This window comes from Caloenas nicobarica, chromosome Z (genome assembly GCF_036013445.1).
Source record: "Caloenas nicobarica isolate bCalNic1 chromosome Z, bCalNic1.hap1, whole genome shotgun sequence".
Taxonomy (NCBI): Eukaryota; Metazoa; Chordata; class Aves; order Columbiformes; family Columbidae; genus Caloenas; species Caloenas nicobarica.
Window position 1 is genome coordinate 77,629,737 of NC_088284.1, and position 17,945 is coordinate 77,647,681.

Below are 17,945 nucleotides of genomic sequence, written 5' to 3' on the forward strand. Positions count from 1 at the left end.
GAGCATTTCTGGATAAAAGGAGAAATTTTTTTTGTGAGACTGCTGTGTTAGAATGAAGGGTAGGAAGTCTACATAAAATGTGAGACATTGTGTTAGCAAGAATCAGGAAGCGGAGATGGGGAAAAGTTAGTCTTTTCAGCTTTTTAAGAATCTCATGTTTCCTATTTTATTGTGTATGAAGCAAATACAATCATTTCTGTATCAAAGATGAGAACTCCAGCTGATAGAAAGTTGCACGTAAGGAACTCAAATGATGAGTTTATGAGATTACTGAGAATACCTGGGGCAGAAGGGCAACCCCTCTCTTTTTTTATTGCCAGGAAGCACATGCTCTTACCATATAGTGACCAATACCTTTCTGCAGGCAATCAGTCATGAGATACAGCACAAAATAAGCTACTCAGGCTGCCAGTCCGTTTAGAGTTACTGGGGATGCTCACCATTATTATCTGGAGAAGAAGATTAGGGTTCTCCTGAAGAAGCAGACATCTAAGACTTTGCATGACTTGCCCATCAGACATAAGGTGTTTCCAAGTCTTATGAAGAAAGAGGCATTTTGTGTGTATTTGATAGGCTGAAAATGAAGGCAAGGAGGGGGTTTAGATCCTTTCTCTGTGTATCTACATCTGATTTTATCGTAGCCTTCCAATTTGGCAAACAAAAAGGAAACAACAGCAACCCCCAACAGAAGAACCTAGTGTACTAAGCATTAACACTTCTTCCCCACCCACATAGTACAAATTCCATATCTTACACTCATAGCTCCAGTCTCTGGGTAATACAGTCCTTTTATTTTAACCCTTTCCACAGATGGTACTTGGAAAGTCAGTTAGTACAGAGTGCAAAAATAAAGAATTGAAGGGACAATGAGAACATACCTGATGCAGTTGCTCTGCTTCCTGGAATGATCAGTAGAACTGGATCTTCGTTGACAATGTCCATCTAAACTTTCCTTGAAAATTCAGCTGATGAGTACTACAACTTTTGCAGAAAGCCTGTTTCAGTGCTCACCTATACTTGGAGTTGGAAAATTGAACTTAATGTTGAAACTATATCACCCCTGATGTAAATCAGTATATTGACTTCTTGCCATATAGTTGGTGTCTCTTAGGCAGTCTTTTACTTACCAAGACACTATTCTTTCTCCCTAAATCTTCTCTTTCCTATATTAAAGAAATCCAGTCTGTTCAAGGTTTCTTTGAGTCTGTATTTTCCAAATGAAGGGGTAAGATCTCAGAATTTTGTGCCAAGGTACTACCTCAGGGTAGATGGGATTTGACAAATACTTACTATTTCTTCTGGGTTCATTTTTGACCCATTGCTCTGAAATAGCCTTAATAATCACAGGTTTTCTGTAGCAGAATTGAAAGCATCGATTAATACTTATGTTACTGAAAGCAAATAATGTACTTGCTACAAGTAAAATCTGCTAGCAGTTTATTATGTATTTCCACACTCACAGCTCTTTGTGTGAGACATGGAATAGGACACTGTAGTGCCAATAAACGAGAGCACTTCCTAGTGAATCACCCTTCTATGCATGCCTATTCTGCTATCTTTTTGTCACTTCTCAAATCTTGATTTCTCAAACATTTCCCCAAAATATCATTTAGCACAGTAGGTTAAAAAACAGATAAAAGGCTTGCGAGGTATTTTTCCACGTTTAGGTGGAATCCTAGGATTATTCAGGATGGAGAGCTTCTGATTAAATATTGTTGTTATTGTGATGTATTTTTGCATTGCCAGTCCAGTTCTTGAAAAGGAAATTTTTCTCTGTCCACCAAGCTTCATCACACTAAAGTCAAAGTGGGATAGATGTATCACTATAACCAGCAAATAAGTACAGTACTTATTGTCATTGACCATTCTATAGTATATGGTGTTCTTAGCTCAGAGATTTTAAGCCTCCATGACCATCATTTTACCTTATGTGACTCTGATGTTGTAGCATTTTGTACACTTTTACTTAAAACAAGACATTAGATTTTAGATACCAGATCTTTTTTTTCTTTACATCTTCAATTGCAGTCTTAGGATTTATTTTAGATAAACATGATCACCTAGCTGTCATAAGGTTTTCTCATAGCTATAGACCTTATTTATACAGGATGTTCTGCTACTTAATTTTTCAGGGCTCTTTCTCAAGATGATCAAGATGATACCCATTTAAAAATAGAGGATATCATTCAGATGGTAAGTTCATATTGAAATTTAAACATAAATACTCCTATAGGAATGTCGTGGTTTTAAGTCAACGAAATGTAGCACAACCGCGACTTCACAACTCTGGACAGGAATAGAGGAATATCACGAATGTACATGTCAGTTTAGAGAAAGTAGAGAATTTGGAGTCCATATCGAAAATAAACAGGTCAAAACTTCAGGATTTGAATTTAAATCACATGATTTAAAAAAAAAAAAAAAAGTCAACATATAAGAAATAGCGTCTGCCACCTCAGCTGCCACCAGAACCACAGCTGGCCTTGACTGACAGTGCCCATTGTCCAAACTGTAGCCACCGCCATCTCCTAAGTGCATTGCATTAATCCCAAGAAGAGCATCAGCAATGCACTAGGTGCAGAGTGGTTATATGGAAAGAAAGTAGTGCAGAATACACAGACAATTGACATACCTACTTCCTGGCAACTTTTTATGTGCCTCTTTTCCTGTGATTATCCAGCCTGATGTTTACCCTCATGTTGTGAGCATTTGTTCTTAATTCTTATTTCTTTGTAGCAAAGAAGTTTATTGCAACTCTATGTTGAAAGTTCTTATGAAGTTCTTAGTACCCTGTGCTTTGAAATGTCATTTGATGCAAAAAGAGATCATTAAGCGTTCTCCTTATTTTTGCAGTCAGATTGCCCAAAACCAGAGTGCTTTGAGACTTTGTCGGCCATGGAGCTTGCAGAGCAAATAACTCTTTTAGATCACGTAGTTTTCCGAAGCATACCATATGAGTAAGTGTTCTCCTACGAGTGACTGAAGTGAGTACGGTGGGTGAGTGATCGACTGGCCGTGTTAGGCACTACACTAACTCATACTACTGACAAAAAGGTTTGCACACATAACAGGACAGTGCCCTCGGCTGTTTCTGTCATTGCCTCTGACTCCACTATAGTTTGGTTGTATTTTGAAAGACTGAGTTCCTTGCTAACAAAAAAAAAAAACCCAATCTGTGGTCTAAGGCTCTGGTCTAATGAAGGGTGAATATAGTGTGGAAGTGCTGAGTGTCAGATCATCTTCATTCACACAGCAGTTTAACATGGGTAGAACCACGTAAGCTGACAAGACCAATTTCAAATAAGGCCACAATGCTGAAAACTGGGGATTGGGGGAGGGGATTAAGAGAAAAATTAATCTTCTTTATAATATTTACTGCTTCAGATAGCATTAAAAATGGTATAGTGAAATGCTGGAATTAGTGTAAATCTGTGTTATGAGCTTCTAACAAAATGAGGTATACTTGAAATCCACTTAGGCTATGGTTACAGAGACTTTACTCTGTCTATTAATGGCATTTTTGCTTGTTTTTTTCCTCTCCCCTCAATCTCTAGAGAGTTTCTTGGGCAGGGCTGGATGAAAGTGGATAAAAATGAAAGGACACCCTATATTATGAAAACTAGCCAACATTTTAATGATGTAAGTACTCTTAAATATAGATTGCTTTCTAAGAACTCTATTGACACTGTCTATGACCTCTGGAATGTTACAGTCTCTTTGTGATTAACTTTTTAAATTGAAGCACGTGAAGATTCTTATTTTCAGGAATTGGCACTCAGCATTTCAATGGCAATTTAATAGAGTAGAACATTTTAAACTGTACTACAATGCCTTGTTGCTTACAGAAGAAACTAAATTTTCTCCAGAGAGTGAAAATATAACACCAATTCTACTTAACTTTGTATCCCCAACTGTGTCTTTGCTCTTTATAATTTTCCTGTAATTTTACCGAGAGACTTCTCAATCAGTTTTATTACTGTTGCCTTGGAGATACTCCCCATTGCGTGTCTTACCTGTCTTTCATATTATCATTTCCCCCCTTCCCTACAACACTGTTCTCAATACACTTTCTTTGGCTTTATGAAGAACTGTCAGTATTGTCGTGCATTAGTTTTTTTCTGCCCTGTTCACTAAATAATTGTATGTTGAAATGGATTATATATAAATGTCCTAAATCTCTTACTCTTTGTTTGGTCAGATGAGTAACCTTGTTGCCTCCCAAATCATGAATTATGCTGATGTCAGCTCCCGGGCTAACTCCATTGAAAAGTGGGTAGCAGTAGCTGATATCTGTCGATGTATGCACAATTATAATGGTGTGTTAGAAATCACATCAGCCTTGAACAGAAGTGCAATCTACAGACTTAAGAAAACTTGGGGTAAAGTATCCAAACAGGTAAGAAAGATTTGATTACAGTATGGTTTCTAGATTTCACTGGTCAGTATGTAGTTCAGAGAACATGTTGAGATAGGATTCCTCCTAATAAATTTTTCTACTTTTACAATGCTCTATTTGCTGGGAGTGACAAGCAGTACTGGAATTTCATATAGAAGTATTTTGTATGTCATTTATCTGTTTTTTTGGTGTCATTAATTAAACATCTGCAGGAACAAACTGATTTCAATGGAATTTGCAGGTGCCTAAGACTACGACTTGAGCCTGAAGTACTGAAATATTTGAGAGAAGTAAATTTAGATAGTTACTAGCTATAACTATAGTCAGCCCACGTGCCTAAAAGAGAAGCCACATTTCCTTGCCTGTGCAGAAAGTCAATAGAGAGGTCAGCACTTCTTCTCAAGGCGGTGAGTTTTTTGCTACCCAGTATGAGACTGTAGACAACCAGACCTCTTTGTCATGTAGGTGCCTGAGTTTGGATGTAGCGAATACCTCCCTTTAACCCTTATCTTGCTGTTGAGACTGTCAGCAGCATGGCTGAGCCTGTGAAAATGGCTGCCAATAACAAAAATAAGACACACAGGAAAAGACTAGCCGGGATGAAAAGTATCCCATCTTTTATAGGGAGTTGCACTTGATGATCCTTATGGGTCCCTTCCAACTCAAGATATTCTATGGTTTATGATTTTATGTTCTGTTTTAAATGGTTTGGAGAAATTGGTTGAATTATTTAAATCTCAGCTTTCTACTATTTGAAAAAGAAATGAGTTTTTCAGTATGGTGAAATAACAGACCAAGGAGGTCAGTAGGCCAGAGCCGATCACTTGTAAATTAGGCAGTATTTGTATACAGGGTTTACTCCAGCTAACTGGAAGATTTCAGATTGTACTTTTTAGATCTGGCTAATTGACGTGCAAAAGGTGGGCTTCTGTCATTGCATTTCCTCCTCCGTATGTTTCTGCTTTACAAAAGCACTCAAGCAGCCCAAGCAATTAAATCCACTTAAAATACATCCTGACTGCACTGCCTTCTTTCTCCAGTCAGCTTTTCCTCAGATGCTTTATAGTTGGTGCTATGTTCTTTTATTCAAAATTATGCTAAAACTCCTTTCAGTACAAACTGTTATATAACAGTTTACCTCCAAAAAGTTTTATGTTTAGAATTTGATTTTTAAACTTCTCGATCAACAACAAAAACCAAAAAACAACAACAAAAATCATCAACAAAACCCCAACAGATTAATGTTGTTGCACAGTTCTCCAGTACTTATTGGAAACATAATCTGAGTGTTTCACAGCTTGCTAATGTAGAAGAAAGGAAGGTGTCTGCTTCTGCCTACAGATTTCTCTTAATTGGAAATTCAGCTTCAAATATGACAAATTTCCCATGATTCTCTGTACTGTCTCAAGTCTATAGCATAAATAGACTGAAAAGCAAATTTATTTCACTTCAGAAATAATCAGACTCTGATGATGACCACTGAAAGTAATTTTTGTAAGACAGTATTATACTTTCAAATACATATTCAGCTTTTATCAGAAACTTGGATGCAAAACCAGCCTAGTGCAAGCTGCAAGACAGTAAACATCCTTTACTGTCACTAATTTCAGTAAACTCAGCTGAGGATCCTCTGCAACATGTGAGATCATCTTCCTGGTATTCTTGTATACACAGTAAACTGAATTGCTGACCATTAATTTAATGAACTTGTGTTTTTTCCTGAATTTGCAGGCTAATAATATTAGCATAGGTACAGATTGTGTGTATCACTCAAAGGAAAATGTTCAATGATGCCTCATCTCCATTTTCAGAAGTACACTAGGAACTGCAATGAAGCTAAATTCCTAATGCTTGTGTTATTACTTTTGAAAATGGGGTGAAGATGCTAACTGAATTACACCTTTTCTAAAATCTAATCCCAGTCATTTATGTGCAACAACAATCACATTTGTAATGCATTTTCTTTCTAGACAAAAGCTCTCATGGACAAGCTTCAGAAGACTGTATCATCTGAAGGAAGATTTAAAAATCTTAGAGAAACGCTCAAAAAGTATGCTTCCCTAAACCATAAAACTGTGTTTTGTTATGAGCAGTGGATACTACATGTAAAAGATGAATTGGCTTTGATTAAGCTTTAATAATTAATATAATATTGGATAGTATTTTTGTCTAATAACATGTTAAATTCTAATTTTATTCTATTTGGCAGTATTGTTTTGCTGAATATCCCATCATTTAGTAGCCCTGATCGATAAAGATAATATCTCCAGAGAATTACTGAAACAAATTAAACTATTATTCTGTGTGAATGTTCCCTGTTGGGGTTTTACTTACACTGATAAACTTTTTCAATAACTGTAAAGCCAGGTTTATAAATTAAAGTTCTTATTCAAAGCAGGGTTCCAAAGAGTCCTTGTTCCGCATGAGAGGTTTAGGACTTAGGACTAAGCCTGAGTCAGTTTAAAGATCCTTTCACCCCTTTATTTTGCTTCTGACAGTGGCCAGTAGCTGGTGAGAGGAACGTGGGAACGAGACGAATGTGCAGTGATTATTCCCTCTCCTATGCCCTCCCAGCTCCCTTAGTCTGGCACTCTGGAAAACAAACTGGTTTTTTTCTTTAGTTGATTTGCTAGATTATGTTTGACTGTATGTAATTCTGATATCCAAAATATCCTGTGCAAGAGTTCCACAATTTATGTATTGAATCCAACTGCATGTATACAAAACCTGCATCTTTGCAAGATCTGTAGTTACAAGTAATCTTTCCAGGACTGGGTGGTACAACTACTTTAAACGATCGTAGGAGAAGCAAAAGATTGAACCACAATAATAATTTCTTGAGTGTTTCAAAATATATGTAGTTCAAGTTAGTCACTTTTTATTTTAAAAATATTGTTGGGGAGCCAATAACTTTTTAAAAAACGTTTTTAGTCACAATGTATGAACAGGTACTTTTTTGTACCTTTCAGTTGATACATTACTTGCATGTGTACAACAATCATCCTCATAATGTAAAAAATAGCCAGAATGAAGTGCAATGCTAAGCATAGTGAGCAGTCTTCCTAAGTTAGCAGTACAGCCGTCACTCTGCATTGTTCTCACGCCAGAGCTTCAGAAAACCAAGTTTGCTACTATTTCTGCTGATACAAGAGTCAGTGAGCGTGGAGCAGTGATTATTGCATTAGAGAAGCCACGATCATTATCCCATTCCTCCTGTCCCCCCAATAAAAGAAAATCCACATTCTCTAGGGTCTCTGTTCCCAATTCTCCAGATCATCCTTGTCACCTCTCTTTGTCTTTCTTCTTGGTGTTCACTGCTGAGAAGGCCTGAATAGACTTTTTGACAGAATGGTACATACATACTTTTATATGTATACATGCATGCATGTATGCACACATACGTGTATGTACGTATAAGTATGTGTATAGTTATGCATGTATATACATACATATGTGTATGTATCTCCGCACATAGATGCATACATGTGCCCTTGCTATACTGGGATGCTTACACAACTGCAGAACACCAACCACTTGGAAGCAAGTCCATGTGCATTTTTAGCTTGTGTGTAGAATCTCTTTTTGAGATCATCTGTCAGCCAGGGCTGAAATATGCTTGAAAGTGTTCTGTGAGCCCAGAGTGTACCTGTCCTTCCTCTCTCTCTGTCACGTCACCGTTGTACCTTTTACCAAAGGTCATCCGCCGTTAATATTAGGTAATGGACAGAATGCATTCAATTTGTCACGTGAAGAGCAAATGCAGCTCAAGTCAAGTCAGAGAAGCTGTTTGTCTTACAAATGAATGTGGCCCATTGTTTAGAAGTATGTCAAGTAATAAAGAGTTTGTATTATATGACTTGCAAAAAAATTACTTTGCAAATTTAGCTGTAGACAAATATGCTTGCTGATTTCGTGTTTCACAGTTGTAACCCCCCTGCCGTTCCCTACCTTGGAATGTACTTGACAGACCTGGCATTTATTGAAGAGGGAACACCAAACTTCACTGAGGAAGGCCTTGTCAATTTTTCCAAAATGAGAATGGTAATTTTCAGTTACTTATACACTTTTCCAACAGGTGTTTAATTATGTGAGTTAATTATTGATTTAATTATAACTCCTTTGAATTTCACTTATAAGACGTACAGGTATATTGGCATCGTGCAAGTTAGGTAGCTTATTTGAAAGCAATTACTTGACCCAGTCTTCTATCACCACCTTCTGGTAAACTGAGCGTTTTTACAGGGTGAATTTGCCTCTGATTTGTTCTTTGAGAAGTGACAGACAGAAAAAGAAGATGTACAAAGCTCGTGAAGGAGAAACAAAAGCCTTTTTGAAATAACCAAATCAAAGGAATGTAGTGATTCACCAGAAAGCAGTCATCACAATCTTCTTTTCAAGTGTGCAGTGGTCTTTCTGAAAAAGCATTTTAAAGTTGATTTCTCCCCAGCTACCATGTAATGTTGGTTTATTAACAGCTCCTCAGAGAAGCATGCAAATTTCGCTTCTAATCTCAGCTTAATGACCTTCTTATGGCTGCACACTGCAGCAGTCAATTGAGGCAAAAAGAGATTATCAGTATAGGGAGAGGAGAGACAAGGTGGTTCACTTGAGACTGGCTGAACAATAAATGGTTAATTTAGGAAAGTGAAATCCCTGGAAACTGGGGATAATCTTTGCCCTCCCCTCCTCCCAGGATAAGTTGCATAATTTGGCGCAAAATTCTTGCCTTATGTTGCTTAGCTGAAATCAAAATGCAGTTGTACTTACTCATACATATGTATTCCTTTGCAAGATCTCACACATTATCAGGGAAATACGCCAGTTCCAGCAGACCTCCTACCGCATAGAGCATCAGCAGAAGGTAAGGCTCTTCCTAGACACTGTCACCTACTAATAAAATCAAAGCTGCAGTAGCAATTAGTTGTAAGATCACAGCTGTTCTTGAAATCTGAAGTCAATGTATCCTGCTCCCCCACACAGAGAGCAGAGAACCGACAGAAATACAGACAGGCACTGTGGGGCTGTGATACCCTCGCCTTGGTAGAAACCCTTTCTTTGACACTATATAAAAGCAAGTTTTTTTCACCTTCTCTGGAAGCTTTTTCAGGGTTGCAGCCTTCGTGGGTCTGGCATACAAGGGAAGGGGTTCAAAGGGAAATGTCTTCTCCCTGCCCAGCTGGAAGCACAATTCCCTGAGGAACATCAGAACCCAGGGACTAGGGGACAGGAGATGGCTGGAGCCTCTGTTGATGCTGTGTGCATCCTGCAATTCTTTTCCCCTTGTCCCTCATGTGAGCCATGAACACTGGGCCAAAATCAGTCTGTGTTTTCAAAGAAGATTTAATCTCAGGCTCCAGAAGAGCAATGTGGGCTGAGGTAACCTGGCTGAGGATTTGCCCATTCCTGAGAGGCCATACGTGATCGCTAGAGCGCTGCTGGGGCAGCTTCACAGCATTCAGATGAGCTGCTGTGTTTCTCTGAGAAAACGACGTGAGAGGATCTCAGGCTCTTAAGTGGGCTGAAGGGAAAAAATGAAAGCAGAGGAAATTTTGTGGAAGTAACACGCAGTCTGTTCATCTGTGTTTTCTCCATACCAGGTCACTCACTACTTACTTGACAAGACGCTCATCATAGATGAAGATACCTTGTATGAGCTTTCCCTGAAGATTGAACCCAGACTCCCTGCCTGAAGAGCCAGCTTCACCTCAGAGTCTACAGAACGCTTTAATACAATTAACAAAATCATGCATGCCAAGTCCTAAAGACAGCAAGGGAAATATTGAGAAGAATGCAAGCTCTCTTTTCCAATAAGAGATACAGAGCCTCACAGCATTTCCCTCTCAGGCAATGAAAATAAGCATTGGAAGTGGAAGACAAAGATGCTTCCTACATGGATTAAGTGATTGCTGCTTTACAAAGATATTGTTTTGCAGTAGGGACTATGGATTTAATGGAAAACAGGAGACTTTCCTGTGAACAGGTACTCATTGTAGCCATCTTATGTGACAAGTTAAGGGAACAGATTTAAACGGTGGTAATATACTCATATATATTAAGATAAGTGAGCAAAATGAGATGACTGTGATGTGATCTGGGCTGATCACTAACTACGTGTTCACATAGGCAGTAATGGTAGTGATGTCCTCATATCATGTTAACTTCATTGAAAAAACAGGATCTTAACAGTCATCTACTGCTTTGGAGTGACATTAAGGTAGCATCTGGTACCTTCAGATCTGCAGTTGTGGAAAATATTTGTTCTACGTTTAACGCTACCCTTTGTAATATGTTAACCTTCTTATAGGCAGTTGGACTAGATGATCATTGTAGGTCCCTTCCAATTAAAATAACCTCTTCTCTTCTCTTCTCTTCTCTTCTCTTCTCTTCTCTTCTCTTCTCTTCTCTTCTCTTCTCTTCTCTTCTCTTCTCTTCTCTTCTCTTCTCTTCTCTTCTCTCTTCTCATATCTTGTCAGGCTTTTCTAAGGTGACTGATTTTACATATAAATGAATTGTAAATATTTTTTCATTAATACACAATGAGAGTATTTACAGCATGGAAAGCAAATGAACTAGTTGAAAAGCTGTAAATAGTTGCCAGCCTTGCAAGCTTCAGCGGGGAAATACAAGGTTAGGAGCTATACCTGACACTCGAGAAATCTGGACATGCAGCGAATGGGATGGTTACTCGCGTTGCACACAGCCCTGGAAAAGGCACTTTATTTTTCTGGACCTCCTGCAGCTTCTCTGACAAGTCAGGCTACAGAGCACTTTCTCGACACAATGTGGAAATATATGTCTGGTCTGGCAATGGGTAGTGATCAGCAATGAACACTAGGAGTTGGCATGACAGTTCCATTTTTCATGGAATCAGTGGTTTGAAAAATGTCTATTTTTCTGTTCAGCCATCCAACACTGAATAAGCTCTAAAATTGTTTGCTGCAGTGGCAAACTTTGTATGCTAGCAGACACAGACTATATATTTTTATCTGAACTAGTATTATCATTTGCATATGGGCATATGCTTAAGAAAATATGCTATTTGTAACTGTTTTCAAAGCCTATGCTTTCGTGACGTACCAGGTAGGTAGACGTGATTTCTACAGCTAGTTGGTACTTCCTAAAATTTCCTGATCAAGAGTGGCCTGTTGTAGCTGCATGGAAAGTGAGCTCAAATGCATGCTGTAAAGCGCATCATGATATAAAATGCAGGTATTAGCACTGTTGAAAAAAATTGGCTGGAAAAGTGTCCTTACTTTTCCAATGATATTCAGCCAGTTGAAGAAATAGGGCTATACCACTGTATACCTCCCTTAAATCCTCTCAGGGAGACAGGTGTTTAAAATAGATTGTGACCTAGGCCTATTTGATCTGACATTTCTTATGACAGTCATGATGCTTCTTAACGCTGGCGATGAAAAATGGATCTGCCTGGCTTGTGGTTTTTGTCTTTATTTGCACTTTAATTATATTGCTGGCCCAGCCCAGAGCTGCACAATAAATTCCATTCATTCTGTCTGACTGTAGCTGCTAGCATTTATAAATGTACCTTAGCAACTGTAAATTTCACTAAGGTTGTTCACCACAAGGACCATCTCTTTGTAAATAACTGCATGAGGAAACATCATAAATACTGGAAAATTCCTCAATGAGAAATGCAGATAGCAACAGAAAATTAAATTCCAGAAATATTTTCAATAGTTTTGGCTAATGATTGCTATAGAAATGAATACGGAAAATGTTAATTATAGAAGATTTTTATTGTCAAAAATGTGCTTGTTCTTTTTACTGATGACTGACAAGAAGCTGATTGCATTCCAATGCATGATATTTGAAAAAAAAAAAGCATGTTTTTATTTGGACCACAAAACCAACTTACTGTGTACTTTCTGTACAAAAGTAGTTACCATACAGTAGTTTCATGAAACACTTCGAAGTAATGAAGAAATGGGGGAAAAGTGGTCTAAAAAGTAATTTCTTAACTTGGTTTTATTGTCTCTGTGTTAAAAAGGAAATGTGTTACAACTGTCAATGTCAGTTGGCATCTCTGTTGTATGCTATTTACTGCTGCTTTATCTGCCTGTACCCCATTTTATCAAACTTCCCTGATGTTCTTAGGGTTACAGGGTACAATTCTTCATCTTACTCTTTTCACAGTTTGTTGTTTTGTACTTTATGTGTGTATATCAGTTCTTCAGAGTTTCAAAACACTCAATGCATTTTGATGCTTGCGATATGCAGGGGTGGTGCTGTGCTCGTGCTGCAGTATTACAAATGAACAGAGGAAGACAAAGGATTAAACGTTTTTTTTTTCAAAGGTGCTGAGCATCTATATATTAAAATCAGTAGACAATGTGGTAGTTCAGCCCCTCTGGAAAAGTTTATAGTATTTATATGCCAAAACTTACCTCCTGGGTCAGTGGCACAATTTAGATTAGACTCACTAGGGTAACTAGATACCTGATTTGTGCTCAGAGCAACAAAAAAAAAAAAAGTTATGGTCACGGTAATGTTTGATTTGCTGATGTCTAATGTTAATCTTTTCGTTTGGGGATACCGTGCATTCATTAAAATACAGGAGGTGACTGCTCAAAGAAGCGAGTGTGCATCTTGTTATCCACAACCCTAGCCAGTGTTGCAACCCTCACCACAGCTGGAAGCAGCTGTCTTGCAGAAATCCTACACAGCAAGTGCAGAGTCGGGTTCTGAACTTCACGTGTGAGTGGCCTGAGTGCCTCTGCTACGGTCCTGCTGCAGTCTTCGAGACATGGCAATAGTTAGTGGGCAGCAGCAACCCGCTATACATAGGGCTTTGCCTATTACATCTATTTAACCAGCTAGTGTGGTCATATCCCTGTACAGGGATTGTAGAGCTCCTTGCTACTGGCTTCTCTGTGCCACTCCACAACAGCCATATAATATATAGAGATAGAAATCCCGGTCATAAACACCCACTACTTGCCTCTGATGTTTTAGGGAGAATGTCTCCAAGTGAGGACTTTGTCACTTGGATCTTGCTGTCTTTTAGGATCTCGTCCATTATAGCTTTTACACCGTGGAAGCAGAGCAGACTTGCTTTTCTGCAATCAGAGCTGAAAAAGCCAAGCTGATTCAGGATTTGTAAGGAAGAGAAGGGCTGAAGCGCCTATTACTTGCCTTTCTTAGCTCCTCAGCCCCGCTGCGCCGGTCAGATGCAACAGCAGTTCTCATGTTGGAGAGGCTGCTCCCTTCAGCAGTCTCCGGACAAAAAACGCCTCAGGGTGTCCGGGCTGGCTGGCTGTGATGGGGATAGCTTATTTCACCCGCTGCTTCAGCAGTGAATGCGTTTGCCAGCAAAGTCCAAGGGGAGGTTTTGCAGTAATTTTTTTTTTATTGCATACGTAGCAGCCCGGATTCAGCCCGTCGTTATCTGGGAACCTGGGCGGCAGCACAGACACGTCCCCTTTCCATGTGACAGAGAGCACTTGTCACACACCGATACGGGGTTAGAGTTGCCTTCACCCCAGCCTTCACTGCCCACATCCCTCTCCTCCCCACACCAAATTCACCACTATTGTTAGCGGACTGAGCCCGTGACTGGTCATTGTGTGGAAGAAAAAACAGATCTGTTGAATTTACAGTGGCAGTAAGTGTATGTTCTGTCCCTTTTGGCTGGTCCTGTAACACACAAACAGATAGCTTAATAGTGAGAGATGATACTGGGACTCACCACCCTTATTTAAAAGTAAGGAAGAGGTGTACATCCTCTTTCTGCTTTCTTAGTTCTTAATACTAATTATTTTTCTGTAGGATAAAAAGGAACTTAACTATTTAAAGTATTTATTAACTTTAACCATGTTGATTTTGATTTCAGGACATGTTCATGATCCCTAATTTTCCTTCGTAATCATTATTTATTTTAAGGGTTTTACAAAAATATTGTTTTATTTGTATTGATATTCAGTCTTTCCTCCTTTCACTCTAATCAGCAACATCAAACTTATATATCTGATTTAAAATTCTCACCAATAGAGACATTTTACCCATTCATAATTGTTATTCATTAAGGGCAAAATCCTTCAGACCTCATTCTGATAATACCTTAGGCTTCACTGAGAGCTTTTCATAAGTAAGTATTTGGGGATCTGGCTCTCAGCTATTTGCCTGTTACAGTTTTTGCCTCCAAAGGTCAAATGTCTCTGTGTAGGATGCTTTGTGTCCAATACGCTGCTCAACTATGGTTGTTTTGTTGTAACTTTACTTTTGAAATAGTCTCTGAAGTTCTGTTCTTTAGGAGAATAGATGTATGTTTATTTGACGGATGTACTTATACCTAACACGTTACTTAGTGCACAATCCAGATGTTTTTGCATGTATTGTAACTTAACTTTTGACCTCGGGTTATTGCTTTGTATTGTTAGTAAGGCATATCAGGCAGGGTATTGTGCCTATATGCTAATTAAACATTCTTTTTTTTCCTGAGTTTCAAGAGTCCTTACTGGTATCTGTTTAATTCCCCTCCCCACACTCCCCTCTAATGTTAAATAATTAAATCTAGTCCTTCTGAATTACTGAGTCTTTTGGAGAAACATGGGAGCACAAGGCACAAGCCATTAATAAAAAGGGCAAAAATCAGATAAAATTGTGGTTCTCTTTACTGTAAAAGAATGGTTTGAATTACTGCATTTTATTCTTTGTTTGTTCATGCTGCATTGCAGCTGCTGTGGGCATCATTGGGAATAATGCTGGTTGTAACTTGGAACAGAGAATGAAGCCTACTTCATACACAAGTAGAAATGCTGATCCACTGTGAAGTGTACAGCATAAATAAATAAATAAGACATGTAACAGATTAAACCAAACCAGCCACACAACTCATTCTTCTTCAGCTGCAGAAAGCCTCTCCCTTTCCACATCTTTACTCCCTTTGTAGGAAGGTACAAGTAGGTGGAGTTTAAATACAATTTCAGAAGGTGTTTAAGGACTTCCCATTCCAATAGACAATTTCTTTAGGCAAAAGGCAATGACTTATATAAATAGAGAGTAGATAACTTTGTCCCTAACTTCTTATTCCTGTTGTTAAGGGTTTGGACTTTGTCTAAACATCCCTAGTCTTCTCTTGCTGGTGTCCTGCCCTGGATTTAAAGAAATAGTATGGCCAAATTTATACCCAAGTAAACACGGAAAACATTTTCTAAGTATGTTATGTCCCTCCTCTTGCAACAGGAAAACAAGTCACACAGAGATAAAATTACTTGCAAATTGGAGCAAAATAGTTAATAAAGTTTAAGACTACAAAAGCAGGTCTCCAGCTTCTGTTATATGCTTTAATCACTGTTTCCTGCTTTCCTTTGTTGAATTGGTAATTTCTTTAAGATAGAAAGATACCTATTAAATTTATTTCAAGAAATAACATATTTTAAGTAACTAAATAGCAGCAAATCAGGTCTGTGTAAGATGGAGATAAAGCAAGTGACACATTTAAATCAGCATCTATTCAGTACTCCGTGACCTTGCAGGCGCATTTTCTGCAATCTTTCACATTTTTGATATTTCACATAAAAACTGAAATTGACTAAGGAAGCAACTTACTCTTGAAGTTGTCAGGCATCTTCAATGCAAAAAAGAAGATCAAACTACTTGACAAGCAGCTTTGTTTAAACATACTGCAGGATAATTTTAATTTAAAGTTGTTTTCCCCACACTTCAAACCACTTCATTTACCTTATACCAAAGAGTTGGCTGGTTTTATGTATTTCCTTAAGGCCATCATCATAGGATCATAGAATCACAGAATGGCTTTGTTTGGAAGTGGCATTTAAAGATCGTCTAGTCCAACCCCCTGCCATTGGCAGGGATATCTTTCACTAGATCAGGTTGCTCAAAGCCCAGGTCAACCTGACCTGCCAAAATTCCAATGATGGGGCATCCACAACTTCTCCAGGCAACCTGTTCCAGAGTTTCACTACCGTCATCATAAAAATTTCTTCTTTATGTCCAGTCTAAATCTACCTGCTTTCACTTGAAAACCATTGCTCCTTGTCCTGTCACTACAGGTCTCTGTAAAAAGTCTCTCTGCATCTTTCTTACATGCCCCTTTTAAGTACTGAAAGGCCACAATAAGGTCTCCCTGGAGCTTCTCTTCTCCAGGCCGAGCAACCCCAACTCTCTCAGCCTGTCCTCCCAGCAGAGCTGTTCCAGCCTCGGATCATTTCTGTGGCTCCTCTGGCCCCTCTCCAACAGGTCCATGTCTGTCCTGTGCTGAGGGCTCCAGAGCTGGACACAGGACTCCAGGTGGGGTCTCACCAGAGTGGAGCAGAGGGGCAGAATCACCTCCCTCCACCTGCTGCCCACACTCCTTTTGATGCAGCCCAAGATACGATTGGTCTTCTGGGCTGCAAGTGCACATTGCCAGCTCATGTCCAGCTTTTTGTCCACCAATATCCCAAAGCCTTTCTCTGCATGTCTGCTCTCAATCCCTTCATCCCCTAGTCTGTACTGATATGACCATGAGCCAGCACTGTGCCCTTGTGGCCAGGAAGACAATGGTACCTGGGGTGGATTAGAAGCGGGGTGGTTAGTAGAGTGAGAGTGGTTCTCCTTCCCCTCTGCTCTGCTCTGGTGAGACCGCATCTGGAATATTGTGTCCAGTTCTGGGCCCCTCAGTTCCAGAAGGACAGGGAACTGCTGCAGAGAGTCCAGCGCAGGGCCACAAAGATGATGGAGTGGAGCATCTCCCGTGTGAGGAAAGGCTGAGGGAGCTGGGGCTCTTTAGCTTGGAGAAGAGGAGACTGAGGGGCAACCTCATTAATGTTTATAAATATGTAAAGGGTGAGTGTCACGAGGATGGAGCCAGGCTCTTCTCGGTGACAACCAATGATAGGACAAGGGGCAATGGGTACAAACTGGAACACAGGAGGTTCCACTTAAGTTTGAGAAGAAACTTCTTCACAGTGAGGGTGACAGACACTGGAACAGGCTGCCCAGGGAGGTTGTGGAGTCTCCTTCTTTGGAGACATTCAAAACCCACCTGGACACCTTCCTGTGCAATCTCATCTGGGTGTTCCTGCTCCGGTGGGGGGATTGGACTGGATGATCTTTCAAGGTCCCTTCCAATCCCTAACATTCTGTGATTCTGCAATATCAGGGATTGCCCCAACCAAGGTGCAGGACCTTGCACTTGGCCTTGTTGAACTACATGGGGATTGCACAGGTCCACTCCAGCCTGTCCAGCTTCCTCTGGATGGCAGCCCATGCCTCTAGTGAATGAACTGCACCACTCAGCTTGGTGTCATCTGCAAACTTGCTGAGGGTGCACTTGATCCCACTGTCTATGTCATTAACAAAGATATTAAATAGTATTGGTCCCATTATGGACCCTTGAGGGACACCACTGGTTACTGGTTTCCACTTGGACACTGAACCATTGACTGTAACTCTTCAGGCACCACCAGCCAGCCAGTTCCTCAACCATCTAATTCTAAATCCATCAAGTCCATATCTCTCCAGTTTAGAGAGAAGGATGTTGTGGGGGATCATGCCAAAGGCCTTACAGAAGTTCAGACAGACAATA

The 17,945-nt window shown here is 39.5% G+C and overlaps 1 protein-coding gene across 2 annotated transcripts in view; it reads left to right on the forward strand.

The window, feature by feature from the left end:
• RASGRF2 (Ras protein specific guanine nucleotide releasing factor 2) overlaps nt 1-10,879 on the forward strand; it is a 127,264-nt gene extending 116,385 nt beyond the window's left edge. For both annotated transcript variants that reach the window (XM_065656759.1, XM_065656760.1), the window contains exons 20-27: nt 2,133-2,193; nt 2,854-2,957; nt 3,555-3,639; nt 4,199-4,396; nt 6,367-6,446; nt 8,320-8,437; nt 9,189-9,257; nt 9,994-10,879. In XM_065656759.1, the coding sequence (XP_065512831.1) occupies nt 2,133-2,193; nt 2,854-2,957; nt 3,555-3,639; nt 4,199-4,396; nt 6,367-6,446; nt 8,320-8,437; nt 9,189-9,257; nt 9,994-10,086 (808 nt within the window). In that variant the 3' untranslated portion in view covers nt 10,087-10,879. The remainder of the gene's footprint in view (nt 1-2,132; nt 2,194-2,853; nt 2,958-3,554; nt 3,640-4,198; nt 4,397-6,366; nt 6,447-8,319; nt 8,438-9,188; nt 9,258-9,993) is intronic.
• The last annotated feature ends 7,066 nt before the right edge of the window (nt 10,880-17,945 follow it).